Below are 19,468 nucleotides of genomic sequence, written 5' to 3' on the forward strand. Positions count from 1 at the left end.
GCGATTTATAGGATTTACCTCTATTTCCCCTATTGGGCCCCGCCCCTCCTGCCCCCGGGGGTCAGAGCCAAAATTTATACAAGTTCTGTTCCCCTTCCCTCAAGGATGTTTGTGGCCAAATTTGGTTACAATCCATGCAGAACTCTAGGACAAGTAGCGTTTTATAGGATTTACCTCTATTTCCCCTATTGGGCCCCGCCCCTCCTGCCCCCGGGGGTCAGAGCCAAAATTTATACAAGTTCTTTCCCCCTTCCCCCAAGGATGTTTGTGGCCAAATTTGGTTACAATCCATGCAGAACTCTAGGACAAGTAGCGATTTATAGGATTTACCTCTATTTCCCCTATTGGGCCCCGCCCCTCCTGCCCCCGGGGGGTCAGAGCCAAAATTTATACAAGTTCTGTTCCCCTTCCCCCAAGGATGTTTGTGGCCAAATTTGGTTACAATCCATGCAGAACTCTAGGACAAGTAGCGATTTATAGGATTTACCTCTATTTCCCCTATTGGGCCCCGCCCCTCCTGCCCCCGGGGGGTCAGAGCCAAAATTTATACAAGTTCTTTCCCCTTCCCCCAAGGATGTTTGTGGCCAAATTTGGTTACAATCCATGCAGAACTCTAGGACAAGTAGCGATTTATAGGATTTACCTCTATTTCCCCTATTGGGCCCCGCCCCTCCTGCCCCCGGGGGTCAGAGCCAAAATTTATACAAGTTCTTTTCCCCTTCCCCCAAGGATGTTTGTGGCCAAATTTGGTTACAATCCATGCAGAACTCTAGGACAAGCAGCAATTTATAGGATTTACCTCTAATTCCCCTATTGGGCCCCGCTTCTCCTGCCCCCAGGGGGTCAGAGCCAAAATTTATTACAAGTTCTGTTCCCCCTTCCCCCAAGGATGTTTGTGGCCAAATTTGGTTACAATCCATGCAGAACTCTAGGACAAGTAGCGATTTATAGGATTTACCTCTATTTCCCCTATTGGGCCCCGCCCCTCCTGCCCCCGGGGGGGTCAGAGCCAAAATTTATACAAGTTCTTTCCCCCTTCCCCAAGGATGTTTGTGGCCAAATTTGGTTACAATCCATGCAGAACTCTAGGACAAGTAGCGATTTATAGGATTTACCTCTATTTCCCCTATTGGGCCCCGCCCCTCCTGCCCCCCGGGGGGTCAGAGCCAAAATTTATACAAGTTCTTTCCCCCTTCCCCAAGGATGTTTGTGGCCAAATTTGGTTACAATCCATGCAGAACTCTAGGACAAGTAGCGATTTATAGGATTTACCTCTATTTCCCCTATTGGGCCCCGCCCCTCCTGCCCCCGGGGGTCAGAGCCAAAATTTATACAAGTTCTGTTCCCCCTTCCCCCAAGGATGTTTGTGGCCAAATTTGGTTACAATCCATGCAGAACTCTAGGACAAGTAGCGATTTATAGGATTTACCTCTATTTCCCCTATTGGGCCCCGCCCCTCCTGCCCCCGGGGGGTCAGAGCCAAAATTTATACAAGTTCTTTCCCCCTTCCCCCAAGGATGTTTGTGGCCAAATTTGGTTACAATCCATGCAGAACTCTAGGACAAGTAGCGATTTTATAGGATTTACCTCTATTTCCCCTATTGGGCCCCGCCCCTCCTGCCCCCGGGGGGTCAGAGCCAAAATTTATACAAGTTCTTTCCCCCTTCCCCCAAGGATGTTTGTGGCCAAATTTGGTTACAATCCATGCAGAACTCTAGGACAAGTAGCGATTTATAGGATTTACCTCTATTTCCCCTATTGGGCCCCGCCCCTCCTGCCCCCGGGGGGTCAGAGCCAAAATTTATACAAGTTCTGTTCCCCCTTCCCCCAAGGATGTTTGTGGCCAAATTTGGTTACAATCCATGCAGAACTCTAGGACAAGTAGCGATTTATAGGATTTACCTCTATTTCCCCTATTGGGCCCCGCCCCTCCTGCCCCCGGGGGGTCAGAGCCAAAATTTATACAAGTTCTTTTCCCCTTCCCCAAGGATGTTTGTGGCCAAATTTGGTTACAATCCATGCAGAACTCTAGGACAAGTAGCGATTTATAGGATTTACCTCTATTTCCCCTATTGGGCCCCGCCCCTCCTGCCCCCCGGGGGTCAGAGCCAAAATTTATACAAGTTCTTTCCCCCCTTCCCCCAAGGATGTTTGTGGCCAAATTTGGTTACAATCCATGCAGAACTCTAGGACAAGTAGCGTTTTATAGGAATTTACCTCCATTTCCCCTATTGGGCCCCGCCCCTCCTGCTCCCAGGGGGTCAGAGCCAAAATTTATACAAGTTCTTTCCCCCTTCCCCCAAGGATGTTTGTGGCCAAATTTGGTTACAATCCATGCAGAACTCTAGGACAAGTAGCGATTTATAGGATTTACCTCTATTTCCCCTATTGGGCCCCGCCCCTCCTGCCCCCGGGGGGTCAGAGCCAAAATTTATACAAGTTCTGTTCCCCTTCCCCCAAGGATGTTTCTGGCCAAATTTGGTTAAATTCCATGCAGAACTCTAGGACAAGTAGCGATTTATAGGATTTACCTCTATTTCCCCTATTGGGCCCCGCCCCTCCTGCCCCCAGGGGGTCAGAGCCAAAATTTATACAAGTTCTTTCCCCCGTCCCCCAAGGATGTTTGTGGCCAAATTTGGTTACAATCCATGCAGAACTCTAGGACAAGTAGCGATTTATAGGATTTACCTCTATTTCCCCTATTGGGCCCCGCCCCTCCTGCCCCCGGGGGGGTCAGAGCCAAAATTTATACAAGTTCTGTTCCCCCTTCCCCCAAGGATGTTTGTGGCCAAATTTGGTTACAATCCATGCAGAACTCTAGGACAAGTAGCGATTTATAGGATTTACCTCTATTTCCCCTATTGGGCCCCGCCCCTCCTGCCCCCGGGGGTCAGAGCCAAAATTTATACAAGTTCTTTCCCCCTTCCCCCAAGGATGTTTGTGGCCAAATTTGGTTACAATCCATGCAGAACTCTAGGACAAGTAGCGATTTATAGGATTTACCTCTATTTCCCCTATTGGGCCCCGCCCCTCCTGCCCCCGGGGGGTCAGAGCCAAAATTTATACAAGTTCTTTCCCCCTTCCCCCAAGGATGTTTGTGGCCAAATTTGGTTACAATCCATGCAGAACTCTAGGACAAGTAGCGATTTATAGGATTTACCTCTATTTCCCCTATTGGGCCCCGCCCCTCCTGCCCCCGGGGGTCAGAGCCAAAATTTATACAAGTTCTTTCCCCCCTTCCCCAAGGATGTTTGTGGCCAAATTTGGTTACAATCCATGCAGAACTCTAGGACAAGTAGCGATTTATAGGATTTACCTCTATTTCCCCTATTGGGCCCCGCCCCTCCTGCCCCCGGGGGGTCAGAGCCAAAATTTATACAAGTTCTGTTCCCCTTCCCCCAAGGATGTTTGTGGCCAAATTTGGTTACAATCCATGCAGAACTCTAGGACAAGTAGCGATTTATAGGATTTACCTCTATTTCCCCTATTGGGCCCCGCCCCTCCTGCCCCGGGGGTCAGAGCCAAAATTTATACAAGTTCTTTCCCCCTTCCCCCAAGGATGTTTGTGGCCAAATTTGGTTACAATCCATGCAGAACTCTAGGACAAGTAGCGATTTATAGGATTTACCTCTATTTCCCCTATTGGGCCCCGCCCCTCCTGCCCCCGGGGGTCAGAGCCAAAATTTATACAAGTTCTGTTCCCCCTTCCCCCAAGGATGTTTGTGGCCAAATTTGGTTACAATCCATGCAGAACTCTAGGACAAGTAGCGTTTTATAGGATTTACCTCTATTTCCCCTATTGGGCCCCGCCCCTCCTGCCCCCGGGGGGTCAGAGCCAAAATTTATACAAGTTCTTTCCCCCTTCCCCCAAGGATGTTTGTGGCCAAATTTGGTTACAATCCATGCAGAACTCTAGGACAAGTAGCGATTTATAGGATTTACCTCTATTTCCCCTATTGGGCCCCGCCCCTCCTGCCCCGGGGGGTCAGAGCCAAAATTTATACAAGTTCTGTTCCCCTTCCCCCAAGGATGTTTGTGGCCAAATTTGGTTACAATCCATGCAGAACTCTAGGACAAGTAGCGATTTATAGGATTTACCTCTATTTCCCCTATTGGGCCCCGCCCCTCCTGCCCCCGGGGGGTCAGAGCCAAAATTTATACAAGTTCTTTTCCCCCTTCCCCCAAGGATGTTTGTGGCCAAATTTGGTTACAATCCATGCAGAACTCTAGGACAAGTAGCGATTTATAGGATTTACCTCTATTTCCCCTATTGGGCCCCGCCCCTCCTGCCCCCGGGGGGTCAGAGCCAAAATTTATACAAGTTCTGTTCCCCTTCCCCCAAGGATTGTTTGTGGCCAAATTTGGTTACAATCCATGCAGAACTCTAGGACAAGTAGCGTTTTATAGGATTTACCTCTATTTCCCCTATTGGGCCCCGCCCCTCCTGCCCCCGGGGGTCAGAGCCAAAATTTATACAAGTTCTTTCCCCCTTCCCCCAAGGATGTTTGTGGCCAAATTTGGTTACAATCCATGCAGAACTCTAGGACAAGTAGCGATTTATAGGATTTACCTCTATTTCCCCTATTGGGCCCCGCCCCTCCTGCCCCCGGGGGGTCAGAGCCAAAATTTATACAAGTTCTTTCCCCCTTCCCCCAAGGATGTTTGTGGCCAAATTTGGTTACAATCCATGCAGAACTCTAGGACAAGTAGCGATTTATAGGATTTACCTCTATTTCCCCTATTGAGCCCCGCCCCTCCTGCCCCCGGGGGTCAGAGCCAAAATTTATACAAGTTCTGTCCCCCTTCCCTCAAGGATGTTTGTGGCCAAATTTGGTTACAATCCATGCAGAACTCTAGGACAAGTAGCGTTTATAGGATTTACCTCTATTTCCCCTATTGGGCCCCGCCCCTCCTGCCCCGGGGGTCAGAGCCAAAATTTATACAAGTTCTTTCCCCCTTCCCCCAAGGATGTTTGTGGCCAAATTTGGTTACAATCCATGCAGAACTCTAGGACAAGTAGCGATTTATAGGATTTACCTCTATTTCCCCTATTGGGCCCCGCCCCTCCTGCCCCCGGGGGTCAGAGCCAAAATTTTATACAAGTTCTGTTCCCCTTCCCCCAAGGAAGTTTGTGGCCAAATTTGGTTACAATCCATGCAGAACTCTAGGACAAGTAGCGATTTATAGGATTTACCTCTATTTCCCCTATTGGGCCCCGCCCCTCCTGCCCCCGGGGGGTCAGAGCCAAAATTTATACAAGTTCTTTCCCCCTTCCCCCAAGGATGTTTGTGGCCAAATTTGGTTACAATCCATGCAGAACTCTAGGACAAGTAGCGATTTATAGGATTTACCTCTATTTCCCCTATTGGGCCCCGCCCCTCCTGCCCCGGGGGGTCAGAGCCAAAATTTATACAAGTTCTTTCCCCCTTCCCCCAAGGATGTTTGTGGCCAAATTTGGTTACAATCCATGCAGAACTCTAGGACAAGTAGCGATTTATAGGATTTACCTCTATTTCCCCTATTGGGCCCCGCCCCTCCTGCCCCCGGGGGGTCAGAGCCAAAATTTATACAAGTTCTGTTCCCCTTCCCTCAAGGATGTTTGTGGCCAAATTTGGTTACAATCCATGCAGAACTCTAGGACAAGTAGCGTTTTATAGGATTTACCTCTATTTCCCCTATTGGGCCCCGCCCCTCCTGCCCCCAGATGGTCAGAGCCAAAATTTATACAAGTTCTTTCCCCCTTCCCCCAAGGATGTTTGTGGCCAAATTTGGTTACAATCCATGCAGAACTCTAGGACAAGTAGCGATTTATAGGATTTACCTCTATTTCCCCTATTGGGCCCCGCCCCTCCTGCCCCCAGGGGGTCAGAGCCAAAATTTATACAAGTTCTTTCCCCCTTCCCCCAAGGATGTTTGTGGCCAAATTTGGTTACAATCCATGCAGAACTCTAGGACAAGTAGCGATTTATAGGATTTACCTCTATTTCCCCTTATGGGCCCCGCCCCTCCTGCCCCCGGGGGGTCAGAGCCAAAATTTATACAAGTTCTGTTCCCCTTCCCCCAAGGATGTTTCTGGCCAAATTTGGTTACAATCCATGCAGAACTCTAGGACAAGTAGCGATTTATAGGATTTACCTCTATTTCCCCTATTGGGCCCCGCCCCTCCTGCCCCCGGGGGGTCAGAGCCAAAATTTATACAAGTTCTTTCCCCCTTCCCCCAAGGATGTTTGTGGCCAAATTTGGTTACAATCCATGCAGAACTCTAGGACAAGTAGCGATTTATAGGATTTACCTCTATTTCCCCTATTGGGCCCCGCCCCTCCTGCCCCCGGGGGGTCAGAGCCAAAATTTATACAAGTTCTTTCCCCCCTTCCCCCAAGGATGTTTGTGGCCAAATTTGGTTACAATCCATGCAGAACTCTAGGACAAGTAGCGATTTATAGGATTTACCTCTATTTCCCCTATTGGGCCCCGCCCCTCCTGCCCCCGGGGGGGGGTGGTGGTCAGAGCCAAAATTTATACAAGTTCTTTCCCCCCTTCCCCCAAGGATGTTTGTGGCCAAATTTGGTTACAATCCATGCAGAACTCTAGGACAAGTAGCGATTTATAGGATTTACCTCTATTTCCCCTATTGGGCCCCGCCCCTCCTGCCCCCGGGGGGTCAGAGCCAAAATTTATACAAGTTCTTTCCCCCTTCCCCCAAGGATGTTTGTGGTCAACTTTGGTTACAATCCATGCAGAACTCTAGGACAAGTAGCGATTTATAGGATTTACCTCTATTTCCCCTATTGGGCCCCGCCCCTCCTGCCCCCAGGGGGTTAGAGCCAAAATTTATACAAGTTCTGTTCCCCTTCCCCCAAGTATGTTTGTGGCCAAATTTGGTTACAATCCATGCAGAACTCTAGGACAAGTAGCGATTTATAGGATTTACCTCTATTTCCCCTATTGGGCCCCGCCCCTCCTGCCCCCGGGGGGGGGGGTCAGAGCCAAAATTTATACAAGTTCTTTCCACCTTCCCCCAAGGATGTTTGTGGCCAAATTTGGTTACAATCCATGCAGAACTCTAGGACAAGTAGCGTTTTATAGGAATTACCTCCATTTCCCCTATTGGGCCCCGCCCCTCCTGCTCCCAGCGGGTCAGAGCCAAAATTTATACAAGTTCTTTCCCCCTTCCCCCAAGGATGTTTGTGGCCAAATTTGGTTACAATCCATGCAGAACTCTAGGACAAGTAGCGATTTATAGGATTTACCTCTATTTCCCCTATTGGGCCCCGCCCCTCCTGCCCCCGGGGGGTCAGAGCCAAAATTTATACAAGTTCTTTCCCCCTTCCCCCAAATTTGGTTACAATCCATGCAGAACTCTAGGACAAGTAGCGTTTTATAGGATTTACCTCTATTTCCTTTATTGGGCCCCGCCCCTCCTGCTCCCAGGGGTCAGAGCCAAAATTTATACAAGTTCTTTTCCCCTTCCCCCAAGGATGTTTGTGGCCAAATTTGGTTACAATCCATGCAGAACTCTAGGACAAGTAGCGATTTATAGGATTTACCTCTATTTCCCCTATTGGGCCCCGCCCCTCCTGCCCCCAGGGGGTCAGAAGCAAAAATTTATACAAGTTCTTTCCCCCTTCCCCCAAGGATGTTTGTGGCCAAATTTGGTTACAATCCATGCAGAACTCTATGACTAGTAGCGATTTAAAGGAAATGTTGACGGACGGACGACGGACGACGGACGACGGACGCCGCGCTATGACATAAGCTCACCGGGACTTTGATATTGTGTAAGACACTATCATGAGTATTATCAGAGACAAATATAGCTCGAGAAGTTTGTATGTGCTTTTAAACAAGATACATGTAATAGAAGCATTTGAAAAATAATGTGGTGTGTATATGATATTGGTTGAATTTTGGTGCAATGGCATTATGTCTAAAAACAAAAACCAAACATTTCAAAATTGACATTGTACAAATGAATTGTTAAAGGAAACTTTGCTATTAATCAGTATGATTCAGACTGTCACCATATCATCAGTAAAAGGGTTGTAGACAGTTATTATAGCTTTACCTATCATTACATACTCAGGTGATCTGGTGGTGTAGTGGTTAAGCCGCTTGCTTTTCACCTAGCCGGCCAGAGTTCGATCCCCGACCCCGACGTGAGAATGTCAGGGGTCACCTGCCCGATCACGTGGGTTCTCAACGGGCACTCCGGTTTCCTTCCACTCTAAGACCCATTGTTTATACCAATTATTACGCCATAAATCCCTCAATTAATTTCTTAAAATATTTTATGTCTATAAGCTAGCGTACACAACCTTCATAAATAGGCAGTATACTAATCTGTATATAAAAACCAATCAAGTAATGACAAACACACCAGTATGGTAACATTATTACAGGGCAGTACACTAGTCTGTATATAGTAACCAATAAAGTAATAACAAACACACCAGTATGGTAACATTATTACAGGACAGTACACTTATCTGTATATAGTAACCAATCAAGTAATAACAAACACACCAGTATGGTAACATTATTACAGCACATCAATTGTTATAGAAGGTACAATCGTATGCTTACACATGTTTTATGCCCTTCTTAGGTTTCTTCAAAGCGACACCTTCCTCCCGTTCTGGAGCACTCGGTTTGGGTGGATGAACAATAACTACGTCAAGCGTGTCAGAGAGTTGTCCTACATCACCAATTATCTTGGTTTTCACTTTCACTTTTATTTTGATGTTTTCTACAGAGGAATAAAAAAGAGTTTGATATGAAAGATGAGAGACATTCATATGGAATCCATGTACCCATCCCCCTCCCAATTAAGATACCCAGACTCCAGACTTCCGGTGAATCCATGAACCCCTCCCCTCTCCGTTAAGATACCCAGACTCCAGACTTCCGGTGAGAAGTTGCCTGCACGTGTAGAACATATTCTTGTGATACATGTGTACACACATTAATAACATGATTGGACACTGTATATCACATTTGACTTAAACTTCGCACTTCACGTCCGTTCTGACTTAATAAGCATCACAGTCGAAAGTCAATCTGCCGTTAGATAATTCGATTGAGGTTTTTCCGATGAAACACTAAATGTTTTAGAATCTATTTGAAGTTTTTTTTATAAATTATCTCAATTCCATGGACATCAAATGAATCATTCCCAACCTAGAGAGTAGAACAGGAAAGTTAAATCTCGACACTCGGAGAGCATATGTAACATATATCATAGAACATTTTGTTTAATATTTTTATCTATGGGACAGATTTTCTTATCACGGGTATTGTTATTTTATTTACAGAATTTTTTTAACATTAATCTAGTAAATAATATGAGAGAAGGTGCAAAACTATACATGTTGTCTCTTTGTAATGACATTTAACGGTTTTGTACGTGAAACCATACTTGCCACAGAACAATTGTAGTTTTCAGATACATCAACAGAAAACAGTTTTTACTTACTTTTGATATTTTTTAGAATGATAAATCGCTGCGACCTTTCTTGGATTGTCTTCCAATCAATGTCCCACCTGATTTCATTCTTGTCGTCCTTTAGGCAGAGTTCCAAAGAACTAATGTATTTGAAGCAAATCTCGTCTTTCAGACACCATTCAAATCCAAACTATCAGAAAACAAACAAAAAATGTTATAAATGTGGAGCGTGCGATGAACATCTCCATATTTTTACTGATTTGAAATAAACAAGGACTGTCTTCCAGGAGGTCAACTTTTATCATTGTACCCATCCTCGTACTCCAGGTGTTACTATTAGGCACTGCACAACGTCATATCCACCCCGGGACAATTTTAAAGTAAATCTGAAGGCAAAAGCAGTTATAAGTATTTAGGTCCTTTGGTAAATACAAAGAATCGAAAAAGGTATATTGTGGTTGACTACGTGACTTTGGAGTTTGGCGTCGCTCTTTCTGCTATCTTCAAAGGAAGTCTCTTCAGGCCTGTGATTGGTCAAGTATTTTTTTTATCTTGAACTGCATCCAATTTTACTATGAGATAGTCAATGGGTAGATATAACATCAATTGATAGGCACCCGTGAAGCATCAAGGACGCCTTCTATCCCCAGTCAAGCTTACAAAAATCGCCATCAAAATATAGATATTCAGCAAACATATCACAGCATTATAAGCTACGTTCAGTACGAAAACAAAATTCTCAGTTATCTTTCAAAACCAACTGTGAAACATGTACAATCAGCTTAGACATAAAAGGACAAAAAACATAGTGAGGATTATTAGCATTTACCCTCACCCTCTCATAAAAATCGGTGACAATATTTCTCACATTTAACTCCAATAGAAAAAAAACATTAATATAAACGGTCAAAAATGTATCCGGCAGTCCAGTAACGACAACGTCACAATAAAAAAAGCCATTTGCGTTGTCGCTTATGCTCTACAGAATGTATGTATTTATATATTTTCCTTCAGAATTTTAAAAATTATCCCCAAAGTAGTCTTTTTACCGTTACAAAATGTTAAGGTTGAAAGAACTCTTAACTGACGCATGCTTAACAAACCTGCTCGTCCTTGTTGTTGTCGAAAACTCGGAGATGAAGTGGCCATGGAGACGGTGTGTAGTGCATCACATCTGATATTGTTCTTTCAATAATGTCCGAATGAAGGATTTTTTGGAAATGGTCAACAACAAAGATTCTGAAATATTAATGCAATAGTTACTACACGCTTACAGAGTTGTAATGTCAAATGGTGTGGTAGGTACCGTTAATCTGACTGCTTCGTATTTGTATATTGCCGTTGATATTGTCATGTAGTTATCATCTAAATAAAACGCAATCAAAACACTGTACAATCCTTTGTATCCTGACACATGAACGCTTTCAAACCGACCATTGCGAAAACTAGCGGAAGACGAAAAAGCGCCGTTCGCCAGATTGTGGCGTGGATAATTATAGGTGACAAGGCTTTCTTATGTATCAAGGTCTAGGTGATCATAAATAGCCCAGTCTATAGTTATGGCGCGGTTCCTGTTATATGACATATGGTAGTATTGCTGAATCACCTGTATGTAACACAAGGTATCAGACAGTCGATCGTTTGGCACACTTGGTTGTCCTGACGTCTGTGTTGCCACATATACTGTTTGACGTTTACTCTTTCGCCTTCCTCCACGATTGTACTGACACACCTGGAAAATAAGCCTTCATAGACATAGTACCACAAACTGTTTTACCAAATAGCTCTATAGGATGTAAATAGCTCTATAGGATGTAAAATCATTTCGCGTTTGTAATATAAGTCTAGGAATATTTAAGTTCATATCTTAAATAACACTTCTTCATATTAATCCGTCAAGTTTATGTTTATTTCCATTCCATAGTACATAAGGGATCGGCTAATGGGGATTCTTAAGGATTGGCTAAAGTCCAAAGGGTTGGATTTAGAGAAAAACCAAAGGGTTGGATTTAGAGAGAAACCTAAGGGTTGGGTTTAGAGGGAGACATAAGGAATGGTTGAAGGTGGAGATTTCATTAAAAAATGAAAATTATTTTCGAGCAATTGAATGGATTATTGACCGATTCCGGATGAAAAGTTGCATATATTTTGATGATTTTTTTCATTTATGGTCCATATGAAATGGGTAAAGGGGGATACGAAGGGGTGGGGTAAGGGGGATACGAAAGGGTGGGTTAATGGGGAGACGAAGGGGTGGGTTAATGGGGAGATGAAGGGGTGGGTTAATGGGAAGACGAAGGGTTGGGATAAGTGGGATACGAAGGGGTGTGGTAAGGGAGAGACGAAGGGTTAGGTTAAGGGTGAGATGAAGGGGTGGGGTAAGGGGGAGATGAAGGGGTTGGTTAAAGGGGAGATAAAGGGGTGGGTTAAAGGGGAGATGAAGGGGTGGGTTTAGGGGGAGATGAAGGGGTGGGTTAAGGAGAAGATGAAGAGGTGGGGTAAGGGGGAGACGAAGGGATGTGGTAAGGGTTATACGAAGGGATGGGTTAAGAGGGAGACGAAAGGATGGGTTAAGGGGGACCCGAAGAGTGGGGTTATGGAAGACGATGTGTTGGGTTAAGGGGGAGACGAAGGGTTGGGTTATGGGGGACGAAGGGTTCGGTTAAGGGGGAGGCGAAGGGATGGGTTAATGGGAAGACGAAGGGTTGGGGTAAGGGGGATACGAAGGGGTGGGGTAGGGGAGAGACGAAGGGTTGGGTTAAGGGGGAGATGAAGTGGCGGGTTAGATTACACGATGCAGTAATCGGTAAAAAATCAGAGTGATTACCATTGCATTCCGCTTCGCTCAATAAATTTCATTCCTACGACCATTATGGTCGTCACCACGTGACGCTTGTCGTTGTGCCAACGCCATTTGATATCGAGTTTTCCTTCTTTGGGCTCAAAACTAACCACAGGAGACGGAAAGAGGGCTTTATCTGTGTCCTGTTTTTCTTGTTTTGTCATAATCTATTAAGATAAAAATGATAATTTAGCGCATAGAAGAGATCAGAAAATCTAAGATTTCATAATTAAATAGAGCGTAAAATATGCTTAGGAGCTTTGAACTAAAATGATGTTGATAGAGCATCCGGTTTTTATTGGAGTATCTTTCTGATGTAATCGCCGTAAGACTCGTAGAATTTACAACGTTGTCTTGGCGGTAAACACGGCCTTTATCACGTCAGATGGCGATCGTGACCACATAAGCAATGCAAATTCAATGGAAGTATAATAGATATAAATGAATGGAAGCTGAATACGCCTAACTGCCAGCATGCTTCGTTCTTTGGTTTACACATAAATAAAAAAAGGCCTATCGGCTGAAATACCGGTACAGAAATTACAAAATTGTCATAATGCCCGGTTGTCCTGCATTTTCTTGATATGTTTTAAGACAACATTAGGTAAATCCCAAAATAGCTATTGAATGGCAAGCAAGTCTCAGCATTTATGATCCAAACCAATCGATCGTAGAGCAAACTTTACAACCAATCAGTTCGTAAGGGGAAAATATTATTGTAAATATCGTAAACGCTCAGATTAATAAAAGGTAAATCCGCTTACAACAACACAATTGCTACACGTATTTACATCCAATATTACAGAGTTAATACTTAATTGACATTGTTAAAATTCCTAATCGTATACATGTAGCTATTCGATCACACATTTCCAATGCCTACCCTAAACTCATATTCGGGACGGATTCCATTTAAGTCTACATCAGAGAAAGTTACTTTTCAGACAAAATCATGCACTTGCAAAGGTAAATACGCTAAGGGCGATTTAAGTAGTTCTAGATAAAACGTGCTTCACTCAGATACCATGGAGTCAGATTGAGTCAACTCAACAAAACGTAGCTTGGAAAATTTTCAGACAACATTCTCAGACTAAATTGTCCCTTTAACTAATTTTAAAATGGATATAAGAATGCCTTTTTTCATTAATCTACTGGAGATATGTGCATGAATTTTGTCGTTTTGACACTCAAATTCTTCCCGCGTTAACACTAAAATTCGATATCTAATTTCCAGTAGATTTATAAAAAATGGCATCCGCTAAGTATATATATATATATATATATATATATAATGTGTTTACTATTTTGTTACTAACCTCGTTTGATTTGATTTCTTTGTGTTTTCCATTTTGTATGATAGTCATTAAACCGTATTCCTTTCGTCCTAGTGCCAGCGAATGACTAAGTTTCCTGCTTGATTTGGGAATTAGCTCTTTGTGAACGTCAACTACGTGGGACTCTACATACAATAAATGACATTTAAGGGTGTTAATTACAAATGTGACAATGAATGGCCTAAAAAAACAAACAATTATATCTATGCTGGCAAATACCATGTCTACAATTACCTTCCACCTCTCGATTACCTTCCACCTCTCGATTAACTTCTACCCCTAGATTAACTTTCACATATAGATTAACTTTTACCTATAGATTAACTTCCACTTTAAGATAAAGTTCCACCTATCGATTAACTTCCACCTATCGACTAACTTCAGTCTATAGGTTGACTTTAGCCTATTATTATACTATTACATATATATTAACCTCAGCTTATCTACTTGTGTACCTCCTTCTCTCCATTACTTGAAGTAGTCTTGATTAAAAATGCCAACCATATTATAATAGACTACCATAATTATTTATTATGATATTTATAAAATTACGTACCTTTACTTTGGTCTTTGTCATAAAGGCATAGGCTGATTCCCGGTATCTCTCGGGCTGCAGAGAACAGGAAGTAAATACTAATGCACATCAGTCTTACACAATATGCGTAACGACCGACATTGGGCGACCAGTAATTCATTTGAAAAAAATGTAAACATTCCGGGTTTTTTAATGAAATACAAAACAAATCATTGTATTGTTATTTTTTTAAATTCAATTTTCTGTTGGCCATATTGTTTGACATTATGTTTTATGTACCTATATGCATATTGTATTCCATTTGTTTTGTGAGCCAAACGGGCTATACTAGGCTAGCGCTATGGACGCCCATCTGGTCACGTCACCAGATGGCCCGCGTGCATAGCGTTATATACACCAATCTGGTTTACGTAGAATAAACCTAAGATTAGAAGTAACATGGAACTATTTATTTATATATTAACAACTATACAGTATAAATGCATATTGCGAATAGATTCATCCTCACCATCGCTACCCGGACCCATCGCCAGTTTAAATATAGACTCTAGGCTCTCAAATTTGCCGATGTTCTCCGGTTTGTCGTTGAGATCTCGTTTGCCATTTTGATCCTGTTCGCCGTAGTAGCCTAGGAGGATGCTGTCATTTATATCAAATGACTTGCCAACTATTGCCGGTATCACCATCATGTTGTCGTCTTGTTTGCTGGTGTAAGCAGTTAAAAGGACGATGTTGCGTCGCTTAAAAATGGCCAAAGCTATAATTACCACAAAGTCTACAGGACAATTTTCGTCCCTCATTTTCTTCGACCATTCCTCGAAGATCTCATTTGCTGGTAAATATTTCCTCAAGTTCACTTCTTTACTTGACGTCTGCATATAATTCAACATAATATGAATGTTTAATACCAAATAATAGTATAAAAATATTCCTCATATAGCACAAATTATGATACGATCCAATGGCGATTGTTATGTATGAAGAGGTTAAACAAAAGGGGTTGTCGGTTATGGAATTTATTTCACATGAGTGAATTATTTTTTAAAAGTTACAAAAGACAAGAGCTTTAGAGAGTGACCTTTGTAGCATTTGAAAAAAATACTTACGAGTGTGAAATCAATTCCATATCCAATGATCCAGAATTGTGTGACATGTTTCTAACACAAATAAATCATTTACAGGAAGGCCAAAATAAGATAAAGTTATTTGCCAACATATGCAAATAAGGTGTAGTGATTTCATCATACGCAAATCGACACTCATTTATATTCAAAAATCTGAATTGCTTAAAGAATGTTTTAATAATAAATCATTTTAATTATGAACAACTATTCCACACATTCCTACTTACCGAACGTCTTTTTAATAAAGATGTCTATAGGTACTTTAACAATAAACAAATCGTTGTCAAACTACATCCGCTAAGGTCCATTAAGGGAGACCTCATTTGGATGTGTAAATGTGTGCATGTTTGGGGGTTGTGGTATATTAGTGTCCAGGACGAACGCTCAACTCAAAGTCAAATAATGAGGGAGGGTCAAGGGAGACGTTGTAAGGCATACGTTAAAGTAGTAAATTAGTAATCAAATAAAAACAAATATTACATGTATAACCATGTAAAACATTACCTGATATATCATGTTCTTATCTTCGCTCAGGAAGTTCAGAAATTCATTGCGAAGACTTCTTGGGTCGTGGTTTTGTCCCAAAATGCTTGCTTTTTTATCAAGTCGTGTCAGTTGATCACAAACAGCTTCAAAGAAATTACAATTTCCGTTGCCATTCTCAGCTGTTTGCCTTAATTGGAGTCCATAGTCTTTACAGATATAGTCCAATTCATTCAACGATTTGTACTTGCCATTGTAAATGACCTTTTCAACTGTTTGGGGGTCAATGCCTGTAACAATATCCTACCAAATTAAAAGAGGCAGATAGCATGGATTTATTTCATCCTTAGCAGTATTGTTGTTGCCAGTTCGAAAGTCCATCTATTTAATAACGGATTATTTAATCACATGACTGGTGCCATTTATTTCGAATTTCGAGAATTATCGATAAAGGCGGAAAATGTTTTAGATGTGAAAACATAGTAGAACTGCTTGTGCTATGAAGTAACATCAGACGATCATAAAGTTACACCATATGTACCTTCAGCGTGGGACTTTGTAACCACCGTCATTTTGACTCCACTTGCCAGCTCTTAAATAAGACAGAAAAATATAAAGTATGTAGTTAAATCAATGATGCATGCAACTAATTATGGCTCAAAATGACGTGCTAGGAAACATCGATATGAACGTAATATTAATCTATTATAGATATTGATCGTGATAAACGCAATCTTAGCTGAATAGAACGACTTGATGGAGATAAACGCAATCTTAGCTGAATAGAACGACTTGATGGATATAAACGTTATACGACTTGATCGATATAAACGTTATACGACTTGATGGAGATAAATGTTATACGGCTTGATGAAGATAAACGTTATACGACTTGATGGATATAAATGTTATACGACTTGATGGATATAAATGTTATACGACTTGATGGATATAAACGTTATACGACTTGATGGATATAAACGTTACATGACCTGATGGATATAAACGTTATACGACTTGATGAAGATAAACGTTATACGACTTGATGGATATAAACGTTATACGACTTGATGGATATAAATGTTATACGACTTGATGGATATAAACGTTATACGATTTGATGGATATAAACGTTATACGACTTGATGGATATAAACGTTATATGACTTGATGGATATAAACGTTATATGACTTGATGGATATAAACGTTATATGACTTGATGGATATAAACGTTATATGACTTGATGGAGATAAACGTTATACGACTTGATGGATATAAACGTTATACGACTTGATGGATATATTAACGTTTATACGACTTGATGGATATAAACGTTATACGACTTGATGGAGATAAACGTTATACGACTTGATGGAGATAAATGTTATACGACTTGATGGATATAAATGTTATACGACTTGATGGATATAAACGTTATACGACTTGATGGAGATAAACGTTATACGACTTGATGGATATAAACGTTATACGGCTTGATGGATATATTAACGTTATACGACTTGATGGATATAAACGTTATACGACTTGATGGAGATAAACGTTATACGACTTGATGGATATAAACGTTATACGACTTGATGGATATAAATGTTATACGACTTGATGGATATAAACGTTATACGACTTGATGGATATAAATGTTATACGACTTGATGGATATAAACGTTATACGACTTGATGGATATAAACGTTATACGACTTGATGGATATAAACGTTATACGACTTGATCGATATAAACGTTATACGACTTGATGGATATAAACGTTATACGGCTTGATGGAGATAAATGTTATACGACTTGATGGAGATAAATGTTATACGACTTGATGGATATAAACGTTATACGACTTGATGGATATAAACGTTATACGGCTTGATGGAGATAAACGTTATACGACTTGATGGATATAAACGTTATACGACTTGATGGATATGAACGTTATACGACTTGATGGATATAAACGTTATACGACTTGATGGATATAAACGTTATATGACCTGATGGATATAAACGCAATCTTAGCTGAATAGAACGACTTGATCGAGATAAAAGTTATCTTAGTTGAAAAGAATAGACGTAATAGTATAAGATAGATCAAAATATTCGTAGTACTAACTTAATCAAAGTTATTTCAATATAAAAGGTTCATACTTCATATCTATATTTCATCATTCAAATTTTTAATTATATTTTACTTAAATTAACTTGATTTTATAAATACTGAAATGTTTAGAATGTGCGGATCTCAACGAAAATAGCGAAAATAATGTCCTTTTAAATATACTAGGTTTTTGACTTTTTACATTTATGTAAACTATTTCGTTAAACTTATCATATATATAGTCGTATACAAAACAATTAATGATAAAATATTTCCTGCTCAATGTTCAACTAGTTCAGTTATCTTTAACATTATGCAAATTAACATAATTTGATTTTTTAAATAAATAATGTGAATTAATAGAATGAAAGGTCGGTCTTGATTTGCCTTCATAATGAAATAATTTGCTTACATAATTAAATAATTTGCAAACTCTTAATCAATTTCAGTAAAATTAGCAAAACTGATGTTATGGGCAAAACGTAACGGTTAATGAAACTTACCGTGAGGTGCATGTATTAATGAAATGTAATGGCTTTTCCAGAAGTGTCCCATATATAATGTGCCTTTGTCTTCATTCTGACCAGGTGTACAGACAATGGCGTTGTTCGGTTGTGTGGACGGAGTAATGATATAGATCCTCATTTGGAGCATGTAAGCCATAGCAAATACAACCACATGGTCGGCAAACCAAACGTTAGATGCTAAGTTTTTGCAATATATTTCATAATCGCTATCCACATACTCTGATAGCTTAAACTTTTTTCCGTTTGGTGACTGTTAACAGAGAAAATACATCAAACAAAGATAACAATGGCATGTTAGGTTTTATCGAAATACATGTATTCATGTTTTATGAACATTTTTTTACTTGTTATGAATACATAAATTTAAGATGAATGATTTACTCATAGTTTTTATCACACAAAAAAGAAATTTAGATATATCAAGTCTTTGAATTGCTCTACGATAAATTTTACTATTAGAGTTTTTTAGTGAATGGACTAAAAAGCGGCAAAACACAGTATTCAAATACCATGAGAGTCGGGTCACGTTCCAGATATACAACCATCTTCTTTCTAAGTTCAGTAGCCAGCACAGAGACGTCCGAAAATCGTTGCAACTGCCTGCTTACAACCTCAAAGAAGCAATTCCCGAAACACGTTGTGTCATCTTTGAATTGTAAATCATGCTTCAGACAGTTGCTTTGAAGCTGTTCTGCGAATTCATTTGTCCCTTCAAATGATTGAAGTGCAGACTCCAAGTCCTTGGGGTTGTCAATATGTTGAACATGTTCTGCTGTATCCGAGATTCCAGTTTGTTTTTCTGTATGAACACAAATTATTCGTTCAACGTTTCAGCAAAATATCACAAGAGACTCATGATTTTATACATTTAAGCAATAAACAGTTAACAAATTGCAGTATATAGTCAATCTGAATACAATTTGGGTGACAGATAAATTGAATGTCGCCCGTTAGGGAAGGATATCGGCCTTTACAGCAGATGATGGAATTCGATTTCTAATATTCTGTTCAGCGAGAGACAGAGTGGGAACTTAGATTAAACCACACATTTTGAC

The 19,468-nt window shown here is 41.1% G+C and overlaps 2 protein-coding genes across 2 annotated transcripts in view; one reads left to right on the forward strand and one right to left on the reverse strand.

Annotated features, from left to right (window-relative positions):
- The window catches only part of LOC138319087 (zinc finger C2HC domain-containing protein 1C-like), a 168,543-nt gene that overhangs the window by 127,080 nt on the left and 21,995 nt on the right, over positions 1-19,468 (forward strand). The window lies entirely within an intron of this gene.
- Positions 1-19,468, reverse strand: part of LOC138319083 (uncharacterized) — a 66,767-nt gene that overhangs the window by 20,042 nt on the left and 27,257 nt on the right. Inside the window, exons 4-15 of the mRNA XM_069261995.1 lie at positions 18,923-19,212; positions 18,390-18,663; positions 16,302-16,352; positions 15,782-16,050; positions 14,662-15,025; positions 14,175-14,228; positions 13,601-13,743; positions 12,270-12,451; positions 11,049-11,174; positions 10,546-10,681; positions 9,473-9,632; positions 8,584-8,746 (exon numbers count right to left, since the gene is read on the reverse strand). Of these exons, the coding sequence (XP_069118096.1) occupies positions 8,584-8,746; positions 9,473-9,632; positions 10,546-10,681; positions 11,049-11,174; positions 12,270-12,451; positions 13,601-13,743; positions 14,175-14,228; positions 14,662-15,025; positions 15,782-16,050; positions 16,302-16,352; positions 18,390-18,663; positions 18,923-19,212 (2,212 nt within the window). The remainder of the gene's footprint in view (positions 1-8,583; positions 8,747-9,472; positions 9,633-10,545; positions 10,682-11,048; positions 11,175-12,269; positions 12,452-13,600; positions 13,744-14,174; positions 14,229-14,661; positions 15,026-15,781; positions 16,051-16,301; positions 16,353-18,389; positions 18,664-18,922; positions 19,213-19,468) is intronic.

This window comes from Argopecten irradians, chromosome 3, assembly GCF_041381155.1.
Source record: "Argopecten irradians isolate NY chromosome 3, Ai_NY, whole genome shotgun sequence".
Classification (NCBI taxonomy): Eukaryota; Metazoa; Mollusca; class Bivalvia; order Pectinida; family Pectinidae; genus Argopecten; species Argopecten irradians.